This window comes from Austrofundulus limnaeus, unplaced genomic scaffold, assembly GCF_001266775.1.
Source record: "Austrofundulus limnaeus strain Quisiro unplaced genomic scaffold, Austrofundulus_limnaeus-1.0 Scaffold4, whole genome shotgun sequence".
NCBI classification, from domain to species: domain Eukaryota; kingdom Metazoa; phylum Chordata; class Actinopteri; order Cyprinodontiformes; family Rivulidae; genus Austrofundulus; species Austrofundulus limnaeus.
The window spans coordinates 4,995,777-5,012,236 of NW_013952406.1; the positions used below are offsets into that span (position 1 = coordinate 4,995,777).

Genomic DNA, 16,460 nt, shown 5'->3' on the forward strand with positions numbered 1-16,460 from the left:
CATCTGGACTGACTCAAAGTGGAAAAGTTGGTCTGACAAGTCCACATTTCAATTTGTTTTTGGGAATGTAGGGGTTCCCCAAAGGTGAAATAAACATTTCCACTTGTCTTTGACTTTGTTTTTTTAAAAGAAAAAAAATCCTTTCTTAAAAGATTTCTTTTCTTTTCTTTAAAAAACAGAATAATAATATTCTTCATGTTTTTGATTTATGTTTGCTTTTAACTACAAGTTATCATCATTTTATAAATCAAAGTTGTTTACTGAGTTAATCTTTGCATCTATTTTCAGAAAAAAGAAAATACACACCATGAGAAAATGGTTGAAATATCCCTTTACATGTTTTACACAAATGCTTGTTTAATCAACTTTTGTCCTTACAGTGAAGTGATTAAGTATTTTTCTTTTTGTTATTCCATTTAATCAAAGTGGATTGTTGAGTTATAACTTCAGTGAGTTATATTTTGAAGTATAATTACTGAAATGTTTGTGTTTAATCATAGAAAATTTTTCTTAGATTTAATTCAGTTAAAGTGATTCTTGTGAGCATTCATTGACCTTTGGTCTATTTGTAGCTGTGTCAAAGTTTAAAAAACTGTAAATAAATAACTTTATTTTAGAAAATTGAACTGGACTGGAACTACAAATTATTATCTTTTTTTCCTCTTCCGTTCTGAGAGGTATTGTCTTTCATAAAAGAACTCGTGTTTCCTCAGTAATTGAGAAGGTGTAGAAACCCTGGTGGACAAGGTTCTTACAGGAATCATGGACATGGTGTCCTCCCGGCCAAAGAGGACAAGGACTGTCCGGATTGTTGTCAGCGCAATGTTCAAAAGCCAGCCTCTCTGATGGTATGGGGGTGTATTTGTGTCCACGGCATGGATAAATGGATGCTGTAAGGAACATACAGGGTTTGGAGCAACATATGCTTCCAACCAAGCCACGACTTTTTCAGGGACGTCCCCGCTTATTTCAGCAAGACGACGCCAAACCACATTCTGTACGTGTTCCAACAGCGTAGCTTGGACTGGCCTGCCTGCAGTCCTGTTTCCCACTGAACGTGTGGTGCATTATGAAATGCAAAACACAACAGAGACMCTGAACTGTTGAGCAACTGAAGYTGAACATCAAGCAAGAATAGGAAAGAATTCCATCTACAAAGCTTAAACAGTTGTGTCCTCATTTATGCTTATTGAGTGTTGTTGGAATGAAAGATGATGTAACTCAGCCCAGCCTTTTTTTAGAATGTGTTGCAGGCATCAAATTCAAAATAAGTGAACATTAAAAAAAGGTTTATCTGTTTGAACATTAACTAGCTTATAGTTGTAGTGTATTAAACTGAATAAAAGTTGAAAAAGACAAATTATTGTATTCTGTTTTTATGTATGTTTTACTCAACGTCCCTGATTCATTGAAATTGGGGTTGTAGTCGCTGGTTTATGCTGCATAAAGTCACTCCTTCAGAACTCGTTTATATGTATCTGCTCTCTGCATGTTCTTATCTCTGTTTACCTAAAAAGGAGTGCAGGTTCAACGGGTTCAGTTTTGGAGATTTATATATAAATGTTCCAGAGCTATGAAAAGATTGTCAATAGCTCAACAATATTAAGCAAAAATTAACAGGTAAAATTCAATACAGAACAGAATAAACCTCATACAGAAGTAAATATACAGTTAAGTGGGCGTTTATTGAATTTMTGTTCTCAGTGGGTTCAGTTTTGCACTATGTTTAACTTTTGCAAAGTACTAAACTGGTTCACACTTTGACAGCCCACTATCAGCCGAATGCTTCGCACACCCTCTCATCTCCTGCACATTGCACAGATCTGGATCTGGCTAAGGAATCATCCAAAACACTGACAAATGCTGCAGGGCTGTCGTGTACATGTGCATATGTCCAGCTACCCACGTGAACAGATGCACGCCCACGCCGACATGCACCACTGAAACTTCAGGCACTCAAGAGATATACTGAAGAACAAACCAAATGGATGCAGCATTCAAAGGTCAGAGTTTGGCGTATAGCCTGTTGTGCACCAAATGCTTTGCTTGCCTGAGTCCCTGACAGCCCACTCCATCGCTTCTTGTCCGTCCTGCAGTTTTCTACACCCAGATCCTCTCCCACGTGCGTCCTGAGCTCACCAGGGAACCAGCCATTAAAACTTTATTTTGTTTTAAGTTGAACAGCTTTAAGAATAAAATGTTCCAGCAGAGTATGAACAATCGTACTGTCCATTTGCTGAACGGAGGCACTCAGGAATCCTCTTTGCAGATTTCCAGTTCTTCACAGGTGTGCCTGCTTCATGCTCGGTAAGATGACTCATTCTGCATCATGCATGCTTGTTTGTGTTTCTGACCGAGGCCACATTTTTTTTTTGTCTAATCTCAATTCAGTCAGCCAGATGGGAAGGTCAAAAGGAGGTGAGATGTTCAGAAGTCTGCTGTGAGTGTTTTTCATGGTGCCATCCTTCAGGGTCAGCTCTTTATCAGACAGCTTGAATAGAGATTTTGCGCGAGGCTACTTTACATTCTTTGAACACAGGGCAGTTTTGACATTGTTAATGTACCCTTGGCTCCTTGTGTCAGGGAGAACTTTTGTGCATCTGGTCTCAAACAATTCCCCCACTCATGCGCCGGGTTCAAATGAGGATGTCACTGTGGGCATTTTCTCTGATATTTGCACACACAGATGCACGTACTGTTTTTTAATTTGTGATCTTCACTTGGGGTGCAGCTCAAACGGTCCTGACCCCAGGTGTTCTCATTAAGCCTGCTGTGGACTGCTGTATTAGACAGCACCAAGAAAGACGCTCATAGAGGACTCAGCTGCAGAAACACTAACTGTACAATAAATAATACAACTGCAAAGAGTTTTCTAATCTTGTTTTTGAAAGACATTGTTAAACTGCACATTGTGAAGTCTCTATCAGTAAATATTGCTGGTGTCTTCTGATATTCATAACAGACCAAGTTACTTTTCTAATTGGCTTAACAAATGTTCTTTTCCTTTTGAATAAAATGTCAAGAAAAATCTCTGGAAAAAAAGGTGCCATGAGTGATAACTTATATCACCAAGAAAATTCTGTCAATAAATCAAAGTTTTTCTTTCTCCTGCTCCGAAAAGATGAAAAAAAATCCCCTAATTTTAAAGTCGACACATCCTACATTTAAATCATTTAGCTGGGGTTGATGTAAAGTGAAACTGTAATTCTGTGGTCTGAATTTCTCATTATTGTAACTCCACACGCCCCTCTTTCACCCCTTTTCTGAGGTGTGCCTCAGATCAACTCGTTTTGAGGCTGTCTCTTTAAATCTAAACAAGGTGCTTCACACCTCAACCCACTTCAGCTTCCAGAGTGGTCCACTCCAGTTGGTGAGAGGGGGTTTACGACTATCATGCAGCGCATGAATTAAATAAAATACGCCAACAACAGAAGACTCGTCCGTCCAGCATTACATGTTGGAGCAAAAGGAGAATGAAGACCACCGAATTGTAGTTGATCTTATTTCTATTTTATTTCCAAGTTCTGTTGCAAATTCTATGAAGCAATAGTTTAGAAAATGAGATAGATCTTATGTTTGCACGTGGGGGCTCGTGGGGGTGGGGGGTGGGGGTGTTGCACGTGCGCAATGATGCAGTTTACTTGGCATCTGAAAATACATTTCCTCACAGGTATTTTTAATCTGAAAAGAGCATCACTGAGTGAGAACTAATGTTGAGAGCTCAGCAGACAGTTAGATTTCACTTTCACTTTCACCCGAAAGCCTGCAGGAGCCATGGGCGGGGTGTGTGGGGAGGGGTTGCGCTCTGCCATGAGGAAGTTCGGCTTAAAGACATGTCCCAGGGGCGTTTCTGGTCCCCACCTGTCATTTTGCTCCTCAGCAYGGCTTCCTAAAAACGCTGCAGGATTTCTCAAACATGCATGAATGAGTCAAAGCAAGGCTTTGGACATGTTTTTTATGAGAGTATAACATTATAACATGATATAAAACTCAAAAAAGTTGATTTTTGCATTTTTTAGCCCCTTTAAAGGCTAAAAAAGTGGATTTTTCATGATCTGCCCCCTTTTAACCAGTTGCTCTGAGACAAGCTTGGTTTGTTGAATCAGTTTGTTTCGGTGCCAGGATGTGTAATTTTCTGTTTGAATATGCCTCTTGTGAAGTGTTTGTGGATTTTATTTGTATAAACGTGCTGAAAACATCCTCCGACGGAGATCAGCCGGCATATTCCAGCAAGAACAAATTCAGCACGTGAACTCAGGTGTCTGATTGATCCGTTGGGGCCTTGGAGCACATTCAGCATCTCCTTTTTTCCTCACAGGACCATTTCAGCGTCAGMGCCCTCCCCTCTTTTCTGCCGCTCTGCTTTCACTTTGCCTCATGGACCTTTTTTGGTTTCACCATGCTTTGATTACCGAGCACAAGCAGCTTTGCTTTTATTGAGATGAGTGGATGAAAACCACAGCTTCTATTGCTCCGTGAATCATATCTGATTAATCAGTTTTAAAGTGTTTCACAGTGTTTCTAAGAGTTCTGTGATTTAATGTTTGAAGACACGCTGATGTGGCTGGATGCGTGGTTTAGAACTGAGCCTATGTAAAGCTCAAAAAGGCCACCGCAGCCAACTGACCTCAGAAAACACAAGAATATTTATAATTTACTCAGTTTTACTGTTGTATGGTGGTAGTATCTGAATGTCTTTTATGACACATACTCCAAGAGCAAATAGAATAAGCTAAATCACATAAGATAAATAACGCATAATGTTCTTTTTGTAATGGATTGGTCAAAATAGCTTTAACTTGGCCATTTCTCACATAAGATGATTTTAGTTTAAAGCTTTGGCATRAAATCTGAAAGATGATTTGCATTCATCTAAGTAATGCAAGTTTATTTGGGGAAAAAAAGTAAAAAAAATCTTGAATTTCATTTTATGGATTTATTTTTCATAGGTTTGATTTGAGAAACATCTCAACAATTTGTCATTCTCTCACTCTCAGAAACTCTCCGAAGCTAATTTCTTTGCAAATAAAGCCACGTTTGATGAGTTATAAGGTTTAGTTCGGCAGCCTGCATGTGACAGACGGTGCCAGACACAAGTGCACAGTGGCGCTTTGTGTTTGCGTGTTTGTGTGTGGGTAACAGTTGGGTCTCGGAGGGAGCGTGTTATTGACAGCTGTCACCTTTTCCATGAGCTGGCGGAGCTGCCTGCTGCGTGGGTCGCGGTTACACATGTTCTGGGCCGGTGCGACCACGGTACAGATACACTTCCCATCTGCGTCTTGTGCCGAGCTGTAGATCTGCCAGCCTTCCTCCGGGCTGGGGTAAAGAGCCTGCAGAGACACAGAGGGGAAAAAATAAAAATAAAAAATGGTTTCTTTTTCTGCTGGCATTACAAAATGCACAAAGATCAGACAAGATGCTTTATTCTCAAGCAACAGCAACCTGAAAACTAAAAAAAATTAATAAATTCATTCAATACTTTAAAAGGTTGCAGAAAATGTTAGGTATGTTCCGTATTGATTTTAGTTGTGCTCAATCTGTCGCCAAGAAATGATGTCRCCTTCCCCCTGGATTTTTTTCCTTCTGAAAATCAACAGTAAAAGTAACTTTCTCAAAGGAAATTAGACACCTTATCCAACCAAACAAACTCAAAGTCATTTAGAGTCTAATGTTAGTCTTAATCGGAGAGCAGGGAGGAACAAGTGAGCTCAGATTGACAGAGGAGGCATTAAGACACTAGAAGACAGAGCTGGGGGCAACGAGGAGTTTGACAGAAGATAAGAGGGAGAAAACAGATACACATTTAGATCAAGATAACACAAGCACATGCTGGAAAACACACAATGGGATAAGAAAAACAACAAAACATCAGTCATAGAGCAAGAACCCTTTAGAAGATAGCGAAAGACGGAGATAAATGGAAAAGAATTGAACGTTTTAACGAGAAGAAGAAGAAGAAGGAGGAGGGAGCTGAGCTGTGTAAAGGCTAAGCTTCTAATAAGTTTGGACAGAGAAAGGAAATGGAGCTGTTCAGGATCGATAATGTGGCCCCTCACCAATGAGGGAGAGCTGAGGCTAAAAGGATGGATGTCTCTCTGACTAATCCAATCAAAAGTAGTGCTGCGAGTCTGCTGTACCACATACAGTACACAGCGAAAGCACTCATTCACAACACAGTCTACATATTAAGAATATAATGAGAAAAAAAATCAATAGGTTTAACATAACTCAATAAGTTTTTTAATGCAGAAATTAAAGAACCATTCAAATGAGGGGTTTTATAAAAGGGAAAAACTAAACTGTGGCTCTGCTTTGTGCTGCTGTTTTCCTTCTCTTTAAGCAGCGTTCTGCTGGCTGTCGTCTCCCTGAGTTGGGGGATCAGATTAAAATGTCACGGGGAACAGTGGGCTTGTGTGATTGGAGTGTAAAATAGCAACCACCCTGCGAGCCAGTGTGCTCACAGCCACATCCTGTCACTCCTGCCGATCCCCTGGTACTCCGCCCCCCTCTGTCTACTCCTTCTGCTCCCCCCCGGTCCTCCTCGTCCCCCTTTACTGTGAAATTTTAAATCTGCTGCACTCTAAATTCAACTGTGGCAAATAGACTGCGGATTTTTAAATTACGCTGATGTCCCGTACCAACCATAGCAATGGCACTGAACATGTAATTCTGTTCATTTTTTATTTCCTTCATTATATTCAACACGCACTGTATTCAATGCATATTAAGTAGACCCCTGACATTTTCAAATAAATGCCTCTAGATTTAATTAAACTAAGTAAGGAGTAATATTCTGTTCACACAGTATTACATTAGGAATAATTCAGAGTAACTAAATGTCTTCTTACTGAGTTTATGACTCGCTGTAAAACTTTTGATGCACAGAATTCTTGCAGATTTTAAAATTTTGATGCACACCGGTGAGTTAATGTTCCAGAGCATCCAGTGACTTTCACAGACATTTAGCCACCAGTTCCATCTTTTTTTAAATCATTATTTTCCCTTCTTCTGTGGCTACCAAGCAACAGACAACTTTTTTGTGAAGTGAGTCGATCCACAGGAGCCATAGCAAAGAACAAACACGACAAAAGAAGGAGACTCCTGCAGCGAAATCTTCTGTGGATTATTTTAACTGTGTCTGACGGTCTTTCTTTGTTCTGCTGTGGCCTTGAGACTAGTGCAAACTTCTGTTTCAGATATCTGATTTCCTAAACACAACACACTCAATGAAACGATTTCTGATTTTTTGTGGCACATGAGTTTTTTTCACCGTATTTGTTCCATCTAAAAAAAACCTGAAAATAAAAACTGTGGTAAACACCTGTTCCATGGGACCAACATGATGGACACATTTAACTTTCTAAAGGTCTGAGTCAAACAGGACTGTAACGTTTAAGGAAGGCTTGCTCAGATAATCATACAGAGACAACTAATGGCATGATGTTTTTGTACCACATTATTGATTTCAAAGGCATTTTTGTCAAACTTGGCGTATCTTTTGAATTAATTTTAAGTCCTAGTTCAAAGATTACATTAAAATAACTTTGGTATGACGGGATTTCAAAGCAGAAAAACACATTTAAGATGGGTCAGCCTTTGTAAATTGCATTATACACGGTCTCTTGTGAAACATGTAAGATGTGTGCACATGTGGAGGATTGCTCTCAGCCATAGACACACCAAATTATAGCTCAATGTCTGTGAAACTGATTGCGTTATAATCTTTTTGTGTTGTAAGGATGATTAGGTATGGCTGCCATCTTGAATTGATTTGACTACAAATGTTTATGAGTTGTATATCTTAGTGTTTTTCAAAATGGGAGCTGCCAGGAGACACTAGGGCTCAGAATACTGGAGGCAAATAAAAAAAAAATTTAACCATTATCATAAAATCTTATCTGTTTTTCAGGGGTCATATAGTTTTTGTACTGTTCACTTTCTTTCAGTGATTTTTGGTCAAATGTATCACAGAAACGGTTGCACCGATCAACATAAAATTTGGCAGGAGTATAGATGTCTGTTTTACACTGATAGACCCCATATCTGAGGAGGGGGCTCCATCTGAAACGAGGGTGTCTGGACATACAAAAATGCTTATAACTCAAAAACTATTCAACCTAGGAGCTTCAGACTCTTTTTATTCTTTAGTTCAGATGAAGTGCTGTCTTTCAGGCCCACCCTAAGGGTCATATATGCTATATGCGGTATCTAGTTTAAAACATAATTTATATTAATATAACGAAATGTTTTTATTGTCAGCATTTTGTTGAAAATTTGTTTTGCCAGTGGGGATTTAATAGTGTATAAACATGTTAGTTAATAAAATTCCTATGCTAAACAACGTAATAACTGTTGAATAGTGAGAAAATGGGACAAAAAACAGAAGTTGACTTTTTTTAAACATATTTTGTAACATTTTTTTGTGGATTTGCAAGGGTGGTCCCCTGACAAAAGTTAATGCTGTTTGAGGGGTCATGAGGGGTCATGGCATGAAAAAGTTGGGGAACCCCGGGTATATGTAATAATTATTTTCTGAGGGTTTCTTTAAAATGTATCAGCTATTGTGAGATATTTTGTTGACACAGATACAGCTCAAAAATTAATGGCATAATTTTAGAACATTTTTTGTAACCTGTTTGCTCTGTGTTGATTAACTCAGTATCTATAAAAGTATTATAATGGTAGTAAGTTTTGCAGCAAGATACTGAAATGTTAGCACAAAATTATACAAACTGCAATAGAATGTTCTGTTACAGTTTTTTTAATATATTTATTGTCACCTATAAAAAAAAACCCTGCAGGAATGCAGCCTTGCATTCACTCCTGTTTTTAGTGATTCATGCATGTTCTAAGGTGACATTAAAAAAAAGCTACAATGGGAGATTTTTTTTAAAATTCCCATTGTTGTAACGCTTTCCACCGCAGGACTTTATATGAAGCTGAACATGTTTCTTTGTTATTTGTGTTTTGTATAACATAACTTAACATAAAGGATTTGACATTTGTAACTGTGTACTGTATTTGTGAAGTTGCATTTAACAATCTGAAGAGGTGCAACTGCTATTTTGTATGTGTAAAAGATTAAAAAAATTACAATTACAAGTTCATGGTTACAAATCACAAGTTCACAATTACAAATCACAAGTTCACTGTTACACATCACAAGTACACACAAGTTTCAAATCATTTTACAAGTTACAAGTTCCGTTATACAAAACACAAATACTCATGAAACAAAATTAATTGCATAACTTTATGTCTGCTGGAATCTTGTTCATGTGTGAAATGCGACGGATTGCGTGGCACAGTAAACACAATGGCCTCTCTTTACTGAAGGTATCCTGCAGTCTTTACAGGTGGGAGTTAGCCCAACTCAACCTGCAGAAACCAAAGAAGTCAGTCGTTCTGCGGACGTGAAGCCCTCAATAAAACAATCTTTATCCATATATGTGGGGGTAGTATGCCTACACACCAGATATTCATTTTACTTTAAAAAGAACCCTGTGAATGAATGCAGAAGTGTGCATAATTTTTTCATATGGCTGTGAACCTCAAAGGAAGTTTGAGTCACATTGGCTTTCCTTTTGAATGTTTCATTACATATCTATTTTGTACAAAGAAAATGCAAAAAAAAAAAAAAAGAACGATTAATATTTTAATAAAGGCAGGCATGTCAGATTTATTATTATACTGTTGTCACTTGCCAATGTATTGAAACAACGCTGGGCTCCTCCGAAGTCGGGGAGGTTTCAAAGCAACATATCGTCTCCTCTCTTCATTAATTTTTCATGAACGCTGGGCTGAAATTAAGAGCTTATTTGAATCACTTCCAATTTCATTACCACCCACCTATCCATTCTGCTCTAACTTCCCCATTCTCTTTACAGTGGCAGTTGGAAAGCAGGATGGAGGAGGCAATTCTGAAATGTAAATGTGCTTTGTATCTAAATAGATCTCCACACAAATATTATAAATAGGCAATCTCTCTAAGTACAAAGAAATTAGATGTTGGTAGCAATATATAATGCAGACTGGTAACATCCAGGATACTTACAGGAGAAATATCAGACAAAATCCACTTTTTAAACAGTTAAAGGCTTTTTGTTGTGTACTTTGAGTCTAGAAGTACAGCCATTAGAATTTAGTCTCTCATTCTGCTGCATAGATAATATCTTTATATTCTGTTTGGGTCATATTTTTCAACCCGTTCAGTTTTCAATATTTTTTCTAAAAGATTTTCTGAACTATTGTGTCACAGTTTTTGCCAAGTAAGGTCCAGATATATCAACTACAATTTGGTCATCTTCTTTCTCCTCTAGCTCTGGGTCAGAGGCCATTGCTGACATATTTTGATTAATATGTAAATAAAAACATTTCTGCATCACTATATGTGATAAAAGGTTATTTGAAGGGATCTGAATCTTGAAAAGCCATTTGTTTCATAAAGCCATTCAAAAGAGTCATTCGATTTTGAACGATTTACGTCATCACATGAGGAAACGCTCCATTAGGTATGGCGTATGTGATGACATCATCAAATGGGTGGAACCATGTGTTTATTCAAGTGGAAAGCCCTCCCCATTTCCTCCTGAATTTTTGTAGTCCACTGCTCAGACTGTTTTCTGTGAAAAAAGACAAGCGGGAGTGATTTTCTCTGTGGTTAAGGACAAAAAAATTAAGATTACGAGGAATATTAATAATAATAAACAAATGCTAATGACTGTACTACCCTCAACTCGGTTTCTATAGATTGCTGTAAGGAGCCATTCAAAAGATTCAGATCGTTTGTGAATGTCACACCTCTATAGAGTCGTGAGCTACAATGAATAATGGAGCGTTCTGAAAGCTGAGGGGGCGGAGTTTAAAGCACCTCATTTGCATTTAAAGAGACAGCCTCAAAACGAATTGATCTGAGACACACCTCAGAAAAGGGGTGAAAGAGGGACCTGTGGAGTTACAATAAGGAGGAATTCAGACCAAAACAGTGCAGTTATATAGACTCCATCTGAACGATTTAAATGTAGAAACGAAGGATTTAGAAAATATGTCTCCTTTAATGGGGTTTAAGAGGTAACATACAGAGTACTTAAATGAGGTACTACCCTGGATTTTTTTTTTATCATTGAATCCATACTCGTTTATTTAAATAAAACAACAAGCTGTTGAATGGCATTTACTTATTTAGAAGTTTCAAACAAACCACAGCCAAAGAATTTTTTCTTCTTTCTGCCTCCTTTCATTTCAATTTGATTTGTATATTTTTTTGTTGTGTTTATATGTTGTGTATATCTTTTGTTTTTAATGTGTACAAACTTTTTGGTTTTAAATGAAATGAATAAAACGACTATGCAAAATGCTTCAATACAACACAATACAATAATATATTTTTTTGTTACCAAACCTATATTCTGAAATGCAGCGTGAACTGAAGCGCGAACAATGTTTGCAAACTATGCATTGTATCATGTCTGATGGATAATCATCTCGTCCAAGACACAGAAAGCAGTTTCAGCAGAGAGGAAGTCAGTTCACTGTCCCAGAAATTCTGCCATTAGATGTGAGGGATGACACAGAATATCTAAGCAGCAGATCTGAAAGTCGTATCAATGCTGCTGTGCAAAAGGCCATTAAAGAAGACAGCTGCAATGAAAACAACATGAAACCACAGAGGACAAGATCAATTTGGCTTGCTCGCCGAAATTAAAATTACTCTTAAGGATTTCTGGCTCGCCCCTGTTGGGGTTCCCTGCAGGACTTCACATTAGCGGTCTGGGCATATGAAGCCCTCCCTGCCTCCCCCCATCAGCTGCTGGCACCACAAGCGTTCATTCTCTCAAGAGAAAGCTGAGTAAAGCAGGAGTTACTTGATACACTCATGGGCAGAAAAGGAGAAGCTGTGGTTTGGAAAAAGGCTGACAGAGCTTAGTGAAAGGGCTCTTATTTCTGCCAGTTTAATTCAAACGTTGCATTGTTTGAATGCTGAGTGACAATTTAAAGTGAATTCTAGCTGAGAGGATGCAACAATATTTCTCTCTGCCACCTAAAGGCTACAGATAAAGAGATGTTTCACATATTCAATTAGCTTATTTGCATAATTTAGGAGGAAAGTGTCACTAAAACTACCGCTTGTGTCACCACCTGACAAGTTATTTTTGGCAGAAACACAAAATCCTTTTCTTTTTTWWAATTTTTAACCGATTACCAAAGTTCACAGAAATGATCTAATTAGACATTCAAGCCGGTGGTGTAAGTGTCGACTTGCAATATGGACTTTCTTTGGCATTTCATTAGACCAACCCTAGAGCTGGCTGCTGCAAAGCCTGAGTTAAATGAGATCATAAATCTGCAGATCCTTACTTTATGAGCATGACGGGAAGTCTATTATAACTTTCATAAGCACTCGGCAGAAGAAGCAAATCGTAGCGTATAACCAGGCACAAGTTCTGAGACATGGCAGAGGGACACTGAATGCATCACATTGGAGARACTGCAGCAGCACAAAGGAGGGACTCGATTAGAACAAGAGGACTGACGCGCTATTACAGAAAAAAATAAATAGAAAGAGAAAAGTGATGGGATTTAGAGAGCATTGAGAGGACTGTTTGAAAGCTGGAATAACAAGTGAAGATGTAAGTATGTAATCTGACTTATTCTTTCATTTTTTTAATCTTTTGATGCCAGTTTCTTTATTCATGTCTCGCAGCTTTCATGTCTTTCACTTTGAATAAATGTGAGAAGCATTAACCTCTCTGGGTACGTGTCGACAGCAAAGCAAACTCATCCGTCTCTGCCACGTGTTAACGTCGTGGCCAAAAGTATCAGACCTCGTTCCTCAAATTTGCTGCTCGTTGCTGAATTATTGCTGAAGTGACTTTATACAAATAAACATGCAAATACACAGCCTCCCCCTTCAAGCAAACAACCCGTCAGCCAGCACGAGCCAGCTGCCAAGCCTTCAAAATAAAACTCAATGAAGCCCCTCAGTAAAGTCTTTAGTCTCCYCAGCTTCTAAGGAAAACTGATGACCACAATCAGCGCAGCACGGATGCCAGTCAATAAYATGACTCATAAACTCATCATGCCCCCCCTTGTTTTTGTTGCTTGGCTTTTCTGCCTGCATTTAGGTTTTCTCCCACTCTATCGCTCTGAATGGTGTTCTGCTCCGTCGCCAGCTGCACCTGGCATGTTTTCACCCAGATTACACCTGAGCATGACTTTTAGAGTCACACAAACTGTTTATCAACTTTAAAAAAAAAGACAGTAAAGTTGTAAAAGTAGAGAACTYGACACTCGAGTGAGCCGGTGTAACTTCCCGCTGTTACTGAACGGCACCATACCAGGTGTCCTCGTGAAAAACATTTGGCATTTATTCTGGTGTTACACGGGAACAAGACAGCTTTATGGTGTCTTTTACTAAAAAGGAGGAGTGAATGGTTGAGTGGCTTGTGTGCTAAAACACTGTCTGGAACTGTTAAAACACAACCGGTGCCTCAAAGGTGCAAATCTGGGTCATAGTGATGTGTCTGAAGTGCTTTAACTTTTATTATGACAATCTACAGTACGTCAAAGGTTTGATTCTCTTGTTTACTTTGTAAGAGCTTTGACATGACTAGTTACTGTGTCTAAACCRTTTCGAATTATATGATTACAGCTTGACTTTCATGGTGATCTGGCTCTGCCTCTCATTGACCAGACATAAACGGACACCTGTCAGGGCCACGTACTCAAATAAAATGTGCTTGAAAGCAGGACGATAAACATAAAAGCAAAGTGCATAAAATAAAAAAAATCAATTGCTGTTTAATTCTAGATCTAGCTAAGGATCAGTCTGTCAACAACCTGCTTAATAGTGAGTGTGATAAAGTTTATAGTCCAGCGTCATGTTGGRCACAGGCCTCAGTCAGACTCTGTGAAATGACATTATTTGTTGAATTCTTTCTTTTGCATAGTGGATTCCCTTAGCCAATCTTCTGCCTTAGAGTTTTTGATTTTTTTTATTCAAGTGTTTGCATATTCACAAAAAATACGGTTTTGCTTTTTTTATTTTCAAAGCAATATTATGGTGATGGAATCACAGCACGTTTGTGCTTAGTTATATTAATCTGAGCCCAACACTAAATTACATCCCAGAACTAATGCACCAGTAATCCCAGACTTGAATTTGCTGACKGTGTTGGAGAAGACATTTTTATCATTGGAAAGCTGACATTTATTATTGTCATTACAGATGTCTGCAAGACTCAAATTTAAGCAGAATTATAAGCAAAAAGGGGGAAAATGATTGCACAATATTTTATGTATTGTACAGGAACATCCATATACTACTTGCTTTTTTTCTGTTCAGTGTTGCAGGAATTTGGTTTCTGTCCTCAGTGATCATTGGGCAAGAGGCAAGGTAAATCYCTGAATATTTCACTAGTCCATCACTGGGCTACTCACACATGAACAGAGGAGACACACACACACACTTATCCTTGTATTTGCATCAAACTGAGGACATTATATTGACTTCCATTCATTTTTGTAACTGTATTTATGCCTAACCCAGACATTTCCCCTAAAAGTAACCATTACCAGTCTATAGTTAACACTAACCTGAACCAGAACTTAGTTCACACCATACYTCTAAACCTAACTAGTAAAGYACAGCAGAGCTGCAAACAAAGTGAGGGCATTGAAGAGGTCCTCACTTTACATCAAAGACCTCACTTTGATAGTAACTATGGCACAAATGGTCCTCACTCTGTAATAAAAACAAATACACACACAAACGTATCCACCTAAACATATGGGGACATTACATTGACTTCCATTCATTTTCTATAGCCAAACCCTGACCATCCACCCTAAAACTAACCTCACAGGTACCTACCTGACCCTAAACCTAACTCAGTTCACACCATGGTCCTAAAAAGAAACCCCCACATGAAATTGGCATCTGTACCTGTGGGGACCGGGCTTTTGTCCCCACGATGCACATTCGGTCCCTACGAGGCAGCCTTTTTCTGGAAAAAGGTTCCCACGACGTAGCAAAAACATGCACACTCACACCTAGGGATAATTTAGGATAGCTTTTAAATCTAAAGTGCCGTTTTTGTCCTACAGAAGAAAACAGGAGCACACATGGAGAGAACATGCAAACTCCATGGAGAAAAGCTCCAGACTGGAGCTGAACCTGAAAACCTTCTGCTGCAGGGCAACAGTACTTGYTCCTCTGTGCAGGAAGAAAACTCCAACTTACAAATACTGACAGTTATTAAACACAGCAAAGCTGGCTCACAGCATGYCAGAACCTTCACTGGCTTTTACTGTGAGTGTGTGTTTGACACACAGATCTATTGCATTTCTAAAAAAACTCTTTTTACAAATGATTATCTTGTAACTGAAGCTTGTGGATTAAACTTTTTATAAACATAGTGTTTGCTGTTTTGCACCTTTGTCTGTCTTTAAAGTGAGCACTTGTCAAATAATAATGGGTCTTTTTCCCCTCAATCTTTTGTGACGTTCTGAACATCTATCCTATTCCAGTTGTGACAAAAGRTAGAAAATCAGAGACTCTTATTGCAGAGAATAACATGAAAATCAAGCTGAAGGAGGGCTTGTGTGTGTTTTTCCCTGTTTGAGTTGAGGAAAAGGTGACAAAGTTGTTTTTGAAATGATTTCTTTAAAGTTTCTAACGTGTTTGATTACACAGAAATTGTATAAAAATTTCTGGCAACCAAAACCTGAACATGACTGTATTTCATTAAGGAAATTAGTCATTATTCTTTTTTTTTTCCACACGAAAAAATCATTCACACTCTTTTCCTGCTCGGAGCACGTGTTAGAGTCAAATGACAAATGTGTTATAAACTGTTGACACTGATTTCAGTAACCAGATGTGAGGCCTTTGATGAGTTCAACAAACTGTTCTGAAAATGTCCTGAAAGCCTAAAAGAGAAGCCCAACTTCTCCAAAGTAGAGCATTTATGTGTCTGAACCTTCACAGCTTTAGAGCTTCAGTAAGTCACAGAAAGRCTTTTAGACATCACTTACAGTATTGCTATTTCCTGCAATTGAAGCCCTTTCTATGGATCAAATAGATAGATAAATGAATATTTTTTTATTATTATACAGGCATAGTCTGTATAATAAACGTTTGTGATATTTCCTCTTATACAGCCAGCGGTGGGTGGAGTACCCAAAAGATGTACTCAAGTAAGAGTAGCACTACTTCAAGTAAACTTTAGCTGTTCAAGAAATTAATCAGGTATGAGTAAAGAAGTATTTTGTATAGATACTACTTGAGTACAGAGTAAATGATATTTAAAAATGATGGTGTCAGAATGACAAAAAAACAGACAAATTCTAGACAAATTCTAGTGTATAAATAAATTTTAATACAGACAAAAACATAATTACAAAATAACAAATTCCATAAAAAGAAAAGAGTAGCACTACTTCAAGTAAACTTTAGCTGT

The 16,460-nt window shown here is 38.2% G+C and overlaps 1 protein-coding gene across 3 annotated transcripts in view; it reads right to left on the reverse strand.

Annotated features, from left to right (window-relative positions):
• The window catches only part of olfm2a (olfactomedin 2a), a 58,723-nt gene that overhangs the window by 8,482 nt on the left and 33,781 nt on the right, over window positions 1-16,460 (reverse strand). For all 3 annotated transcript variants that reach the window (XM_014024572.1, XM_014024583.1, XM_014024575.1), the window contains one exon: window positions 5,181-5,330. In XM_014024572.1, the coding sequence (XP_013880026.1) occupies window positions 5,181-5,330 (150 nt within the window). The remainder of the gene's footprint in view (window positions 1-5,180; window positions 5,331-16,460) is intronic.